The 12,394-nt window shown below is 41.3% G+C and overlaps 1 protein-coding gene across 2 annotated transcripts in view; it reads right to left on the bottom strand.

Annotated features, from left to right (window-relative positions):
- Nucleotides 1-12,394, bottom strand: part of WASHC5 (WASH complex subunit 5) — a 46,218-nt gene that overhangs the window by 21,505 nt on the left and 12,319 nt on the right. For both annotated transcript variants that reach the window (XM_067467289.1, XM_067467290.1), the window contains exons 6-14: nucleotides 11,666-11,855; nucleotides 11,382-11,534; nucleotides 10,123-10,236; nucleotides 8,076-8,247; nucleotides 7,712-7,839; nucleotides 6,102-6,231; nucleotides 4,812-4,924; nucleotides 3,027-3,193; nucleotides 1,381-1,456 (exon numbers count right to left, since the gene is read on the bottom strand). In XM_067467289.1, coding sequence (XP_067323390.1) covers nucleotides 1,381-1,456; nucleotides 3,027-3,193; nucleotides 4,812-4,924; nucleotides 6,102-6,231; nucleotides 7,712-7,839; nucleotides 8,076-8,247; nucleotides 10,123-10,236; nucleotides 11,382-11,534; nucleotides 11,666-11,855 — 1,243 coding nt within the window. The remainder of the gene's footprint in view (nucleotides 1-1,380; nucleotides 1,457-3,026; nucleotides 3,194-4,811; nucleotides 4,925-6,101; nucleotides 6,232-7,711; nucleotides 7,840-8,075; nucleotides 8,248-10,122; nucleotides 10,237-11,381; nucleotides 11,535-11,665; nucleotides 11,856-12,394) is intronic.

The following is a 12,394-nucleotide window of genomic DNA, read 5'->3' as shown; positions in this document are numbered from 1 at the left end:
TCAGTTTTTGGTCAACTTTAGATTTGGTTTGGTTATTTGGCATGCTGATTCAGAAAATTGCATTGGATAGATCACATCAGCTCTAGTTTCTGATACAGAACATATACCATCCAGTAGTTGTCATCTGCTCGCCTACAGAAAACTATATTTAATAATCTAGAGCTGATGTAATCTATCCAATGCATTTTTCTGAATCAGCACCCCAAATAACGCCAGGAACAGACCTAAAAATGAAGATACCAAGAAAAATTTTTTTTGGTGGGGCTTTTATTATCCGTAGTAGTAACGGTGAGGCCTTGGACCATAATGTACTTCTTGTGGACCACTGGTGGTCCATGGACCACAAGCTGGGAACCACTGATTTAGTGCTTAAAACCATTCTTCTGACTCATGGGAAGAAAGGACTCCAATTCAGAGCTGTAAAAAAGTTTGACAAAAATTCTGTTCCTGGTTTGAAAGTAGTATTTATACTCTAGAAAGTTTGTTTTTGTGGCTGCCACAAACTATGATGAATTGATTTGAGACTCGAGATATTCATTGAAAAACTAAGAAAAATGTGCTGCAAGATGTCCCTTGAAAAAAACGTTGTTTGCAGTTTAACAAACCTTTTACATGTTTATATGAGAAAGCTAATTAGGAAAGGACATTTATAACCCAGGAACAAATATCGTGTTACATCGTGTCATATAACACAACTCCTCTGCTGCACCAGCTCCACTGGCTGCCGATTTGCTACCGGGCTCAATTCAAAGTGCTGGCGTTGGCCTTTAAAGCCCTAAACGGTTCTGGCCCAACCTACCTATCCGAACGTATCTCGGCCTATCAGCCCACCAGGACCCTAAGATCTTCTGGGGGGCCCTACTCTCTATCCCGCCTGCTTCACAGGTGCGGCTGGCGGGGACGAGAGACAGGGCCTTTTCTGTGGTGGCCCCTCGGCTCTGGAACGCCCTTCCCATGGAGGTAAGATCAGCCTCCTCGCTGATGGTATTCCGAAGAAGACTAAAAACTTGGATGTTCAAGCAGGCATTTGGTTAATTCGGTGCAATGAATGTGTTGATTACGGATTGGTAATATGGATGATGCAATTGGACCACGATTTTAGTTAGGAGATGTATTGGATTGTGATTTACGTGTAATATTGTGTATTATGTTTTTTATGGTTTTAATTGTATACTGTGCACTGTATATTTTGTTGTAAACCGCATTGAGTCGCCAGTTAGGCTGAGAAACGGCGGTATACAAGGACAGTAAATAAATAAATAAATAAATAAATAAAACAGTTCTTAAAGTCAGGTTTATGTTTCTAAGGTGAACTGTTGATGTCTAGCACTGATTTGTGTCAAAACATCCCACTTATGTCTGCTTTATGGGCCTACTTACCTTTAAAAATGTAGCTCTGAGTTTGGTTACCATGGATGGGTTAGCCCTGATGCTTTCCTGCATAATAGACGTGAAACTGGAAGACAGAAAAAGGAGGAAGAAATCATGATCTCAATCATTTTCCAAAATTCCGGTCTTATTCCATAAGACTATTAAAAGCTGTTAAAAGTCTTATTCCATAGTTTCCTATTCACCAGAAACCTGCGTAAAAAGCCAGTCCCCCCCCCCCCAAAACCAGGAAGGATGGGGCTTGCCTGTTATCACTGGTGAGAGAGTTCCACAGCTAGGGGGACACCACTGAGAAGGCCCTGTCTGTTGTCCTCACCAGTCGCACTTGCAAAGAGGTTGGGACGAATAGCAGTGATGAGTCCAGGATCACTCCCAAGCTGTGAATTGGTGTCTTCAGGGGGAGTGTAATCCCGTCCAACACAGGCTATAACCCTATGTCCTGTTTGGCCTTACAACTGACCAGGAATCCCCCCGTCTTGTCTAGAGTAAAAATACTCTAGTAAAAGACTGTTTTTGAAGGAAACAGAGATGACCAAAAGTTCTGTTACAGAACCCTTTCAAGAGAGACTAGCATTGTGGACAGGACTCTTGAGATTTGATTCAAGGCTTTGTGTTTAAATTAACATAATATTTGCACTGATATATACATTATATTGAATTGTTAAATGTTGCCACTTCATAGATAATTGTGTAATTTAAAAATGAAATGTAAATGAGAATATGCAAAGAAAAGAATTATTAGAAATTATGTGTGTTTGGATTTGTATTGAGAGGGAAAAGATAATACAACTCCCATGTTACTCCAGGTCCACTGGCTGCCAGTTTGCTAACGGGCACAATTCAAAGTGCTGGCTTTGGTCTATAAAGCCCTAAACGGCCCCAGCCCAAATTACCTGTCCAAACGCATCTCCCCCTATGAACCATCACGGAGATTAAGATCCTCCAGGGAGGCCCTGCTTTCCATTCTGCCGTTGTCACAGGTACGATTGGTGGGGACGAGAGGCAGGGCCTTCTCGGTGATTGCTCCCTGGCTATGGAACTCCCTTCCAGGTGAGATCAGGTCGGCCCCCTCCCTCCTGTCCTTTAGAAGGTTGGTAAAAACTTGGCTGTGGGACCAAGCTTTTGGGACAGGGCAATAAAGCAGCAATAGGAAAGATTACTAGGCCAATTACACTTGACGTGGATGACTAGGACGGTTTTAAATGGTGTATTTTAGTATTTTGATAAATGTTTCTAATATTTATGTATATATATAAAAATTTGTGTCCCGGCATTGAATGTTTGCCGTATATCTGTTGTGCTCTGCCCTGAGTCCCCTTCGGGGTGAGAAGGGTGGAATATAAATATTTTAAATCAATAATTAATTAAATAATGCATCCATGGATTGCAGGTCCACTGTCATTTTGATTTACCTATTAGTGCAGACTGAAAACCACAGCATCAAAGACAAACTTAAGACTGGAATGCGTCTTCTGAACAAGAAGGTCTAGATTCTTGATGCCCCAAGGAATGGAAAACTAAGTGAAACAGGGCTTGAAAATACTATTATTTTGGATTACGGGTCACAGAATTGCTCTGTCAATAGAGCCACAGAAAAAAGTGTTGCATGAAAGCAATAAACCATATAATAGTTTTACCTGTCGATTAGCTGCCAGGCGTAGGAAAGGTCACCAACAATTTGCATGGTGATCAAAACCTCTTCTTTAATGTTGATGGTGCGGATCATCTGATGAAGGAACTTCCGAGAATCAGCCAGGAATTGGCAAACTTGCAGGTTGGACTCCAGCTGGTGGAATTCTTGAACCTGTCAACAATCAAAACACAACCCACTAAGACAAGGTAGAGAGATTTCAAGTTTTAAATATTGAATGAACTTCAAATAATGTTTGAATTAATTGTTAACATTGAATGTTTTTGTCTGTAACTATTTATATCCTGCCCTATCTCTAAAGGGCCGGGTTTTAGCGCAGCAGGTGAAACCACCAGCTGCAGTAAATCTTGTCAGTTGAAAGGCTGCCAGTTCGAGGTCTTTAGCCCAGCTTCTGCTTACCTAGATGTTCGAAAGCAAATGTGAGTAGATAAATAGGTACCGCTTAAAAAGCAGGGAGGTATTCTGAGTCACCCATAAGGAATGCCGGCAATTCAAACAAAAGGAGGAAGTTATGAACAAAGCTCTTCGGCAGGGAGATGGAGTGACAGCACCTCCCTGTGGCCGGAACCGAGCACAAAGCCTCCAAGATGCTGAAGATGGGAAAAGCCAATATATATACCCCTATCTATGTATAATTGTCTCTCTTGTTTGTGTATAAAATGACATCGAATGTTTGCCGTATATGTATGTTCTGTGATCTGTCCTGAGTCCACTTCGGGGTGAGGAGGTCGGAATATAAATATTGTAAATAAATAAATAAATAAACAAACTTAATTACTTTCTTGTAAGTTTTCTGCTGTTACTTTCCATTATTTTGTATTATTTTATGTGTCTGTACCTATTTTAAGGCATTGAATGTTTGCCTTTTTATGTGTTAAATGTCCTGAGTACTTCTGGGGAGAAAATGAGGTCTAGAAATATATTATTATTATTATTATTATTATTATTATTACTATAAATTAAAAATGAAGGATGGTAAACCAAAAAAGTTAACTTGACCAATTTAAACTCATTACATTTTAACAAAGTTTAATATTAAATTTCACAAGTTGAAACAAGATAGTTTTAAACCAATCGGAGCAACTTAAATCCAGATACCTGTGCAGATTTGAATCCAATTAATTAGGTTTCAAAGCCTCGAGTTTAAACAAAACATGTTCCTATCTGGCACTGGAAGAATGCTAGAAGGCCAACTGCCAAAAATCATTAGCATAGGAACATGTTCAGCCTTCTTTTGAATCTTATTGTGTTATTATTCACATACTCTATCCACAGTGGTGTCTTCCACAGTATGTTGTACAGAAGTGGGCTTTGTAGGACAGGTGTGTACAAATGTTTATTAACAACCTGATAGTATAGATAGTATACCTCATAGTATTAATAACCTCATAGTTATTAAGGGAGGGCATGTTTGCCTTATTTAATTAGTGCTACATAAACCAAAACCAGTAGTTCTCAAACCGTGGGGTGCGATCCTTGAGAGGGCACGAGTCCCAAGAAGGCATAATAATAACAATAATTTATTACCCACCTCTCCTTGAGGAGGGGCACAACTCAAGTTATAACACACAATCATAAAGCATTGTGTAAGATACATATATTTAAACCTATTTCTAAGAAGCACATATATTAAAACACACAGAAAAAATATTGAAATACAGTAAACCTAACCTCTTGGATGTGGGAGTGGATTTTCAACAGCATCTTAAGAACTCCATTTCTAATCATAGGGATGTGGAGGCTTAGCAATGAGAATTAATATTTTTCGTACCTCCTCCAAAGCTTGGATTAGTTGCACAGTCTTTCTTCCTGCGGCAGTGGAGTCCTCATAGTTTAGAGACATTATCTGTTTGGAGATTTCTCTGAACCAAGCTTGTAGGTTTTCTGTTTGGGCAGGAAGAGAGACAAGACATTAGCCATTTAAATTCAAAAATCCAGTTTACAAACTGCATGTTTTCAGACGTCAGCAATGGTTTTTGAAGAGAACAATAACACAACCAACAAAAACATTTTTCTCTTGGTGTCTTTTTTTTTAAGCCTGTTCCTGGAATTATCTGGGACACAGATATGGAAAATTTCATTGGATAGACCACATTGGCTCTAGTTTCTTAGGTATAGTTATCATGGTTTCTTATGGGTGAGCAGATGAAGCCTGGAAGATGGCATATGTTCTGTAATTCAAAAACTAGATAGGGCAAAAACTGGTGACAATTTTGGAATCAGCAGGTCAAATATACATAGAAACAGTCACCAAAACACATGTTAGCCAGCATTATTATTTAGGTTTGGGGTGGATTCTGATGCATGCAAATAAGTCAAAGTTTCACAAAACTTTGAAAAACAGAGTCAAATCAGTCAAGACAGTGAACAAATCATCACTTCCAAAATGTCTAAACCAGGGGTCCTCAAACTTTTTAAACAGAGGGCCAGGTCACTGTCCTTCAAACCATTGGAGGGCCAGATTATAATTTGAAAAAAAAAACATGAATGAATTCCTATGCACACTGAACATATCTTATTTGTAGTGCAAAAAACACTTAAAAACATTACAATAATTAAAATGAGGAATAATTTTAACAAGTATAAACTTATTAGTATTTCAATGGGAAGTATGGGCATACTTTTGGCTGATGAGATAGGATTGTTGTTGTTGTTATGTGCTTTCAAGTCATTTCAGACTTAGGTTGACCCTGAGCGAGGGCCGCGTAAATAACCTTGGAGGGTTGTATCTGGCCCCCGGGCCTTAGTTTGAGGACCCCTGGTCTAAAACAACAGAGAATGTCTTCCTCAAAGTGAAACAGGTGTTTTGTTCTTGCACAAAAAGTATTTACTTGATACAGTACCATTGTCTCATTCACAAAGTCACCAAGGTACAACAGTTCAAATAAAGTAAAAAAAAAACACACAGCACAATAAAACCATATTAAAAAGATATTAGAGAGCTGGACTACTACTGCACAATACTGAAATGCATTGAACTTGCTATCAAGCAGCTCCTTATTTTCACAAAGTAAGAGCTAAGGAAAAGCAATAAATAACAAAAGGGTTGCTTACTGCTTACCATTTTTCTCCACTCTTGTTAGAGGTTTTACACCTGAAAAGACGTCTGCCAGTTCGGCCATCCTTTCCGATCCCTCTTTTCTGTAGCTTTCCCATTTTGATTGCTTTTCTGATAACATCTGTTTAAACATCTAATGAATAAACAAAAGAAATTCTTGGTTTAAATCAGAAAAGTAAAGGCAAAATTGCAGCAATACCAATGTTATGCTTTAATATCAGTTGATCCCTAAAGATAAAGGTTGAGTCTCCCTTATCTAAAATGCTTGGGACCAGAAGTGTTTTTGATTCCAGATTTTGGAATACTTGTATTTGCATGGAAGAACACAAACAGGTATAAGGAAATGGGACCCAAATTAAAGTATGTGTCATATAGCAATTTACAATTATTGCTACACATATCAATTTAATGCACAATAGTTTTAATAATTGTGTGCCCGAAACACAGTTTGTGTATATATTGAACCATCAAAAAGAAAAAAAAACCTTATCACTATCTCAGCTATTCAAATTGAAAATGTTGGGAGTATTTTAGATTTTGGAATTCCAGATAAGGGAAACTCAATCTGTATTAGAAAAAAAAACTGTATAGCAGTAGGGATCACTGTGTGATATCAATGGAATCTCTTGGGAAGACAGGTGGACAAATGTCAGCGTGCTGGAAGAAGCAAAGACCACCAACATTGAAGAGTTGCTCCTCCGCTATCAACTCCGCTGGACTGGCCATGTTGTCTGAATGCCTGATCACCGTCTCCCAAAGCAGTTGCTCTACTCTGAACTCAAGAATGGAAAATTGAATGTTGGTGGACAGCAAAAGAGATTTAAACATGGACTTAAAGCCAACCTTAAAAACTGTGGCATAGACACCGAGAACTGGGAAGCCCTGGCCCTTGAGTACTCTAACCAGAGGTCAGCTGTGACCAGCAGTGCTGCAGAATTCGAAGAGGCATGAATGGAGGGCAAAAGGGAGAAACATGCCAAGAGGAAAGCGCATCAAGCCAACTCCGACTGGGACTGCCTTCCACCTGGAAACTGATGTTCTCAATGAAGGAGAACATGTGAATCAAGAATAGGGCTCCACAACCAAGATGGGCTTAAAGCCAACCTCAAAAACTGCGGCATGGACACCGAGAACTGGGAAGCCCTTGCCCTTGAGCGCTCTAACTGGAGGTCAGCTGTGACCAGCATTGCTGCAGAATTCGAAGAGGCACAAATGGAGGGCGAAAGGGAGAAACATGCCAAGAGGAAGGCACGTCAAGCCAACCCTGACCAGGACCTCCTTCCACTTGGAAACCAATGTCCCCACTGTGGGAGAACATGCGGATCAAGAATGGGGCTCCACAGCCACCTACGGACCCACCGCCAAGACACCACATCTGGAAGACAATCATCCTCGGAACTATGAGGGATCACCTAAGTAAGTAATCAATGGAATAGCAAATCTGTGCTGAAGATGGAAGAAAATACAAAATACTTTAAAATGTCTTTAGAAGAAAACATGATTGTGCAACTGAATGCTTTAGGGAAATTTCAAAGGATGTTTCTGTGTGTGTGTGTGTGTATATTTTGCACTCATATACACGTGAGTGCAAAACTGCTAGCTAGGTATTTTACCTCTTTCAAGATGAATTCAAATTGTGCCGTATCCAGGAGAAGCTGGAAAAGTATCTTGGAGTTGTACTTGGAATCTGTTAAAACTTGGTCTTTTATTTGCCGAAGGCGCTTGTTATTGGGATCATAACCTAGAGCGAAATAGAAGAAGAGAACGACAAATGCTTTTTCCAGAAACAGAGAAACTCTTTTAAAAATTATCATGAATACAGCACATATAACCGACTCAAATCTGGAACAAACCCAGCGTTGTGTTTTACAGTGTTGTGATTGGCAGGGGGTTGGTCTAGATGGCCACGTGGCCACTTCCAACTCTATTATTCCATGATTATTGATGTGTACAAGCTAAACCAAGGCAAGGTATTACCCAAGTCGGCCGTATGAAGCATCAGCCATCGGATGGCCACGTTGCAGTCCCTCAGGCAGTTGAGCAGCTTGGGGATGTTGTCCAGCACCAGCTCCTCTCTCAAGCAGCCTTCCTTCAGAAACTGCTGGACCTGAGTGTGGACACGTGCTGTGACCGCAGCAGACCGGCTGGCCTTTGGGGACAAAAAAACCAAAACAACAACAATGGAGCATCAGCAGAAAAGGAAGACAATGGGGAGGGAACACAATTGCAAGAGTGGAAATACTTCCAACCGGGAGCGTATCAAGTTTTGAAACACATACCAATAAAGAGTTAGTGATATCAATATTTTGCCTGTCATTACCCCACTGTTTTCCCCCCACTTATATCCTTGAAACTACATCCAGATTTCCCGATTCATGGATTCTACACCTACAGATTCAACCACCCATGGATATAAAACAGGCCTAGGCAAACTTGGGCCCTCCAAGTTTGCAGAAACATACGAGAAGCTTGGCCTCTCACTGAACATTGAGAAAACCAAAGTGCTCTTCCAGCAGTCTCTAGCCAGTCCCTCTGCAATGCCAGAAATACAGCTTAATGGTGCAATGTTAGAAAATGTCCATTTCTGCAACCTTGGCAGCCACTTCTCCACAAAAGTCAACACTGACACTGAAATACAACACCGCCTGAGCTCTGCAAGTGCAGCATTTTTTCAAATGAAGCAAGGAGTGTTTGAGGATAGTATCTGGTAGGGATACCAAGATGCTTGTTTATAAAGCCACTGTCCTCCAAACATACGCTTGCAAAATGTGGACTGTCTACAGACGTTACACTCAACTCCTGGAATTATTCCATCAGCTTTTGCCTCTGAAAAATCCTGCAAATCTCTTGGGAAGACAGGCAGACAAATGTCAGCGTGCTGGAAGAAGCAAACATCACCAGCATTGAAGCGATGCTCCTATGCCATCAACTCCGCTGGACTAGCCTCGTTGTCCGTATGCCCGATCACTGTCTCCCAAAGCAGATACTATACTCCCAACTCAAGAATGGAAAACAGAAAGTTGGTGGACAGGAAGAGAGATTTAAAAATGGGCTTAAAGCTAACCTTAAAAACTGTGGCATAGACACCGAGAACTGGAAACCCTGGCCCTTGAGCGCTCTAACTGGAGGTCAGTTATGACCAGCAGTGATGTGAAATTCAAAAAGGTACAAATGGAGGGCGAAAGGGTGAAATGTGGTAAGAGGAAGGCATATTAAGATAACCCTGACTGGGACTACATTCTACCTGGAAACCGATGTTCTCACGTGGATTAAGAATAGGGTTCCACAGTTACCTACGTATCCACCACCATGACTACACACAGGAGTCCATCATACTCAGACAACGAGGGATTGCCCAAGTAAGAAAGTAAGTATTTAAATTTTATCCCACCTTTCTCGTGATACAGCGACACAAGGTGGCTAGCAGCAAACATAACAGAATGTAATTGAAACAGAGCACATGCATAAAAATATAAAAATTAAATACTTTAATATTGAATATTAGGAAGCAAATATTAAAACACACTGAAAGCTACACTTAAAATGACACAGCCCCCAAACATTCAAATTCTTATGTGCAGACTTCCAAAACACATGTTTTCATCAAGCAAAAATTGTGAAAAAGAAGGGTTTTCTTTTTTTCAAAAAAGGTTTTGTTATTGTTGTTAGTTGCTGTCAAATCAGTCATTAGAGCCATATGAGGCCTGTAGGTTGTATGACTCCCTCTGCAGTTTGCAAGACGATTTACAACTAGAGTGAGGAGTCACTTTCCAGAGGTTTCTAGAATACATGTCCCATCCGTCTTAGAGAGTAGAGCTAATGGTGAGGGATAACAGTTGCTGCAGCCCAACAATATTGTCAGCAGTGCTCTCAAGTTACCCACTTGGTGTAGATATGCAGAGCAAGAGGCTCTTAGAAAGCTATACATTAAACTAGAAGCATCATATGTCACAGCCAGTTTGCAAGAAATACTGTTTCACATGAAATCCTGCTTTCCTTGAGTTTCCAAGTGAGTCTTGCTTACCTGTTCCTTGACATTGGAAAGATCCAATGTGTAGTTCAGAGCAGTTTTGGCTGCTTTGTAAGGCTCCCAAGCTTCTGCCAGATTGACTGAGATCCCCATATAAATGCTGATAACCTGCAAACGAGAAGAGGCAATGTTGGTATAATTTAGAGATTCCTAGAAATAACATTTTAATCAAATCATCATAAAAATCAAATCCTCAAAAACCAAATCCACAAACTTGGAAAGCCAAATGATTCTTCACGGCTTCCTAGATTCTTGGATAGGATCTGAATCATGAATGATGCAAAGGTCCAGTTGTAATACACTCAATACACTGTGAAACAAGACAGCCATAGTAATTATGATGGGAGTAATAATAGTATTCCCTCTCCAATGCCAGAGATACAGCTTAATGGTGTAACATTAGAAAATGTTGACCATTTCCGCTACCTTGGCAGCCACCTCTCCACAAAAGTCAACATTGACACCGAAATACAACACTGCCTGAGCTCTGAGAGTGCAGCATTTTTCCGAATGAAGCAGAGAGTGTTTGAGGACCGGGACATCTGTAGGGATACCAAGGTGCTTGTTTATAAAGTTATTGTCCTCCCAACCCTGTTATATGCCTGTGAGACATGGACAGTCTACAGATGTCACAAGCAACTCCTGGAACGATTCCATTAGCGCTGCCTCTGAAAAATCCTGCAAATCTCTTGGGAAGACAAGTGAACAAATATCAGCATGCTGGAAGAAGCAAAGACCACCAGCACTGAAGCGATGGTTCTCCGCCATCAATTCAGCTGGACTGGCCATGTTGTCCGGATGCCTGACCACTGTCTCCCAAAACAGTTGCTCTATTCCGAACTCAAGAATGGAAAACAGAATATTGGTGGGAAGGAAAAGAGATCCAAAGACGGGCTCAAAGCCAACCTTAAAAACTCTGGAATAGACACTGAGAACTGGGAAGCCCTGCCCCTTGAGCGCTGTAGCTGGAGGTCAGCTGTGACCAGCAGTGCTGTAGAATTTGAAGAGGCATGAATGGAGGGTGAAAGAGAGAAACGTGCCAAGAGGAAGGCACATCACGCCAGCCACAACCGGGACCGCCTTCCATCTGGAAACTGATGCCCTCACTGTGGGAGAAGATGCAGATCAAGAATAGGGCTCCACAGTCACATATGGATCCACCACCAGTACACCAACCTTGGAGGACCATCATCCTCGGACTACAAGGGATCGCCTAAGTAAGCAAGTAATAATAGTATTAATAATATTTTTACCCAGTTATCTGGAAAATATTTATCCACTATTTCTCTCATTTTTGCTTGCTGCGTGTGGAGAATGGATGCATCGAAGTAAAGTGTCACGTACAACATGGCGGCCTGAGTAGCAAGAGCAGTGCTACGGTGTTCCGGTAATGGATATGCAGAAACCTGTAGAAAGAGGGGAGCACTGATTACAAACCATATGGGAAATATTTAGCCACAATGATACCGCAGTATGGCACAGATTAATCTGAGATGCCCGTTCTCCTTCCGTATCCAGCAACTCTGTCAAGACTTACTTGGTTATATATGTCATCCGATCTCAAGCGGCCGATAACCATGCTGATGAAGGTTTCGTTTATGGGCACACGGCTGAAGTAACTCTCAGGGTAATTGGGAGGCCTCTTTGCTCCTGTTTGGCTCGAATACCCCGTGCTCCGAAACAGCTTACAGATGTCATCGATGTTAGAGTCAGCAGAGCGGGCAGCACTAGGCAAAGAGAAAAGGAGAATGTCGTAGCTCAGCCAGATGAGGATGAGGGGTTTGGTATAGTTCAGCCAGCTGAGGATGATGTGAGGGGTTTGGGGGTGAAGGGCATGCAAGTCCTGATGCTTCTGGAGATGCTCAGACAGAGGAGATGTTAGAACAGGATGATAATTCCCCAGTTGGGAGAACGGAGGGGGATGTGGGTGATTCTCATGATTTTCTGTGTGAAAACAAAACTGTTTTGCAAGCTGACAGGCAGAGAAGGGAGGAATGGAAGCTAGATAGAGAATCAAGGCTGTTTCTGTGGGGGAAGGATTCCAGGTGCAAGCCTGGCAATGGGAAAGGGAGATTGAGAGAGACTACCCAAGGCCGATGGAATGCTTTCCTGCATTGCTGTCCTTTATTAGGGAAAGAATGGCTTTCGGTTTTAGATCAAGCAACGTAGCCGAAAGAGCAAGCAACTCCGGCCTTGGTTCTCACTTCAAGCCATGTCCTTGTCAAGTTCTGCTTTAAGTCTTTGAAATTTTACCATGAATTCCAGC

This window comes from Anolis sagrei, chromosome 4, assembly GCF_037176765.1.
Source record: "Anolis sagrei isolate rAnoSag1 chromosome 4, rAnoSag1.mat, whole genome shotgun sequence".
NCBI classification, from domain to species: domain Eukaryota; kingdom Metazoa; phylum Chordata; class Lepidosauria; order Squamata; family Dactyloidae; genus Anolis; species Anolis sagrei.
The sequence above is the reverse complement of the archived record's forward strand: the minus strand, read 5'-3'. Positions and strand labels throughout refer to the sequence as shown.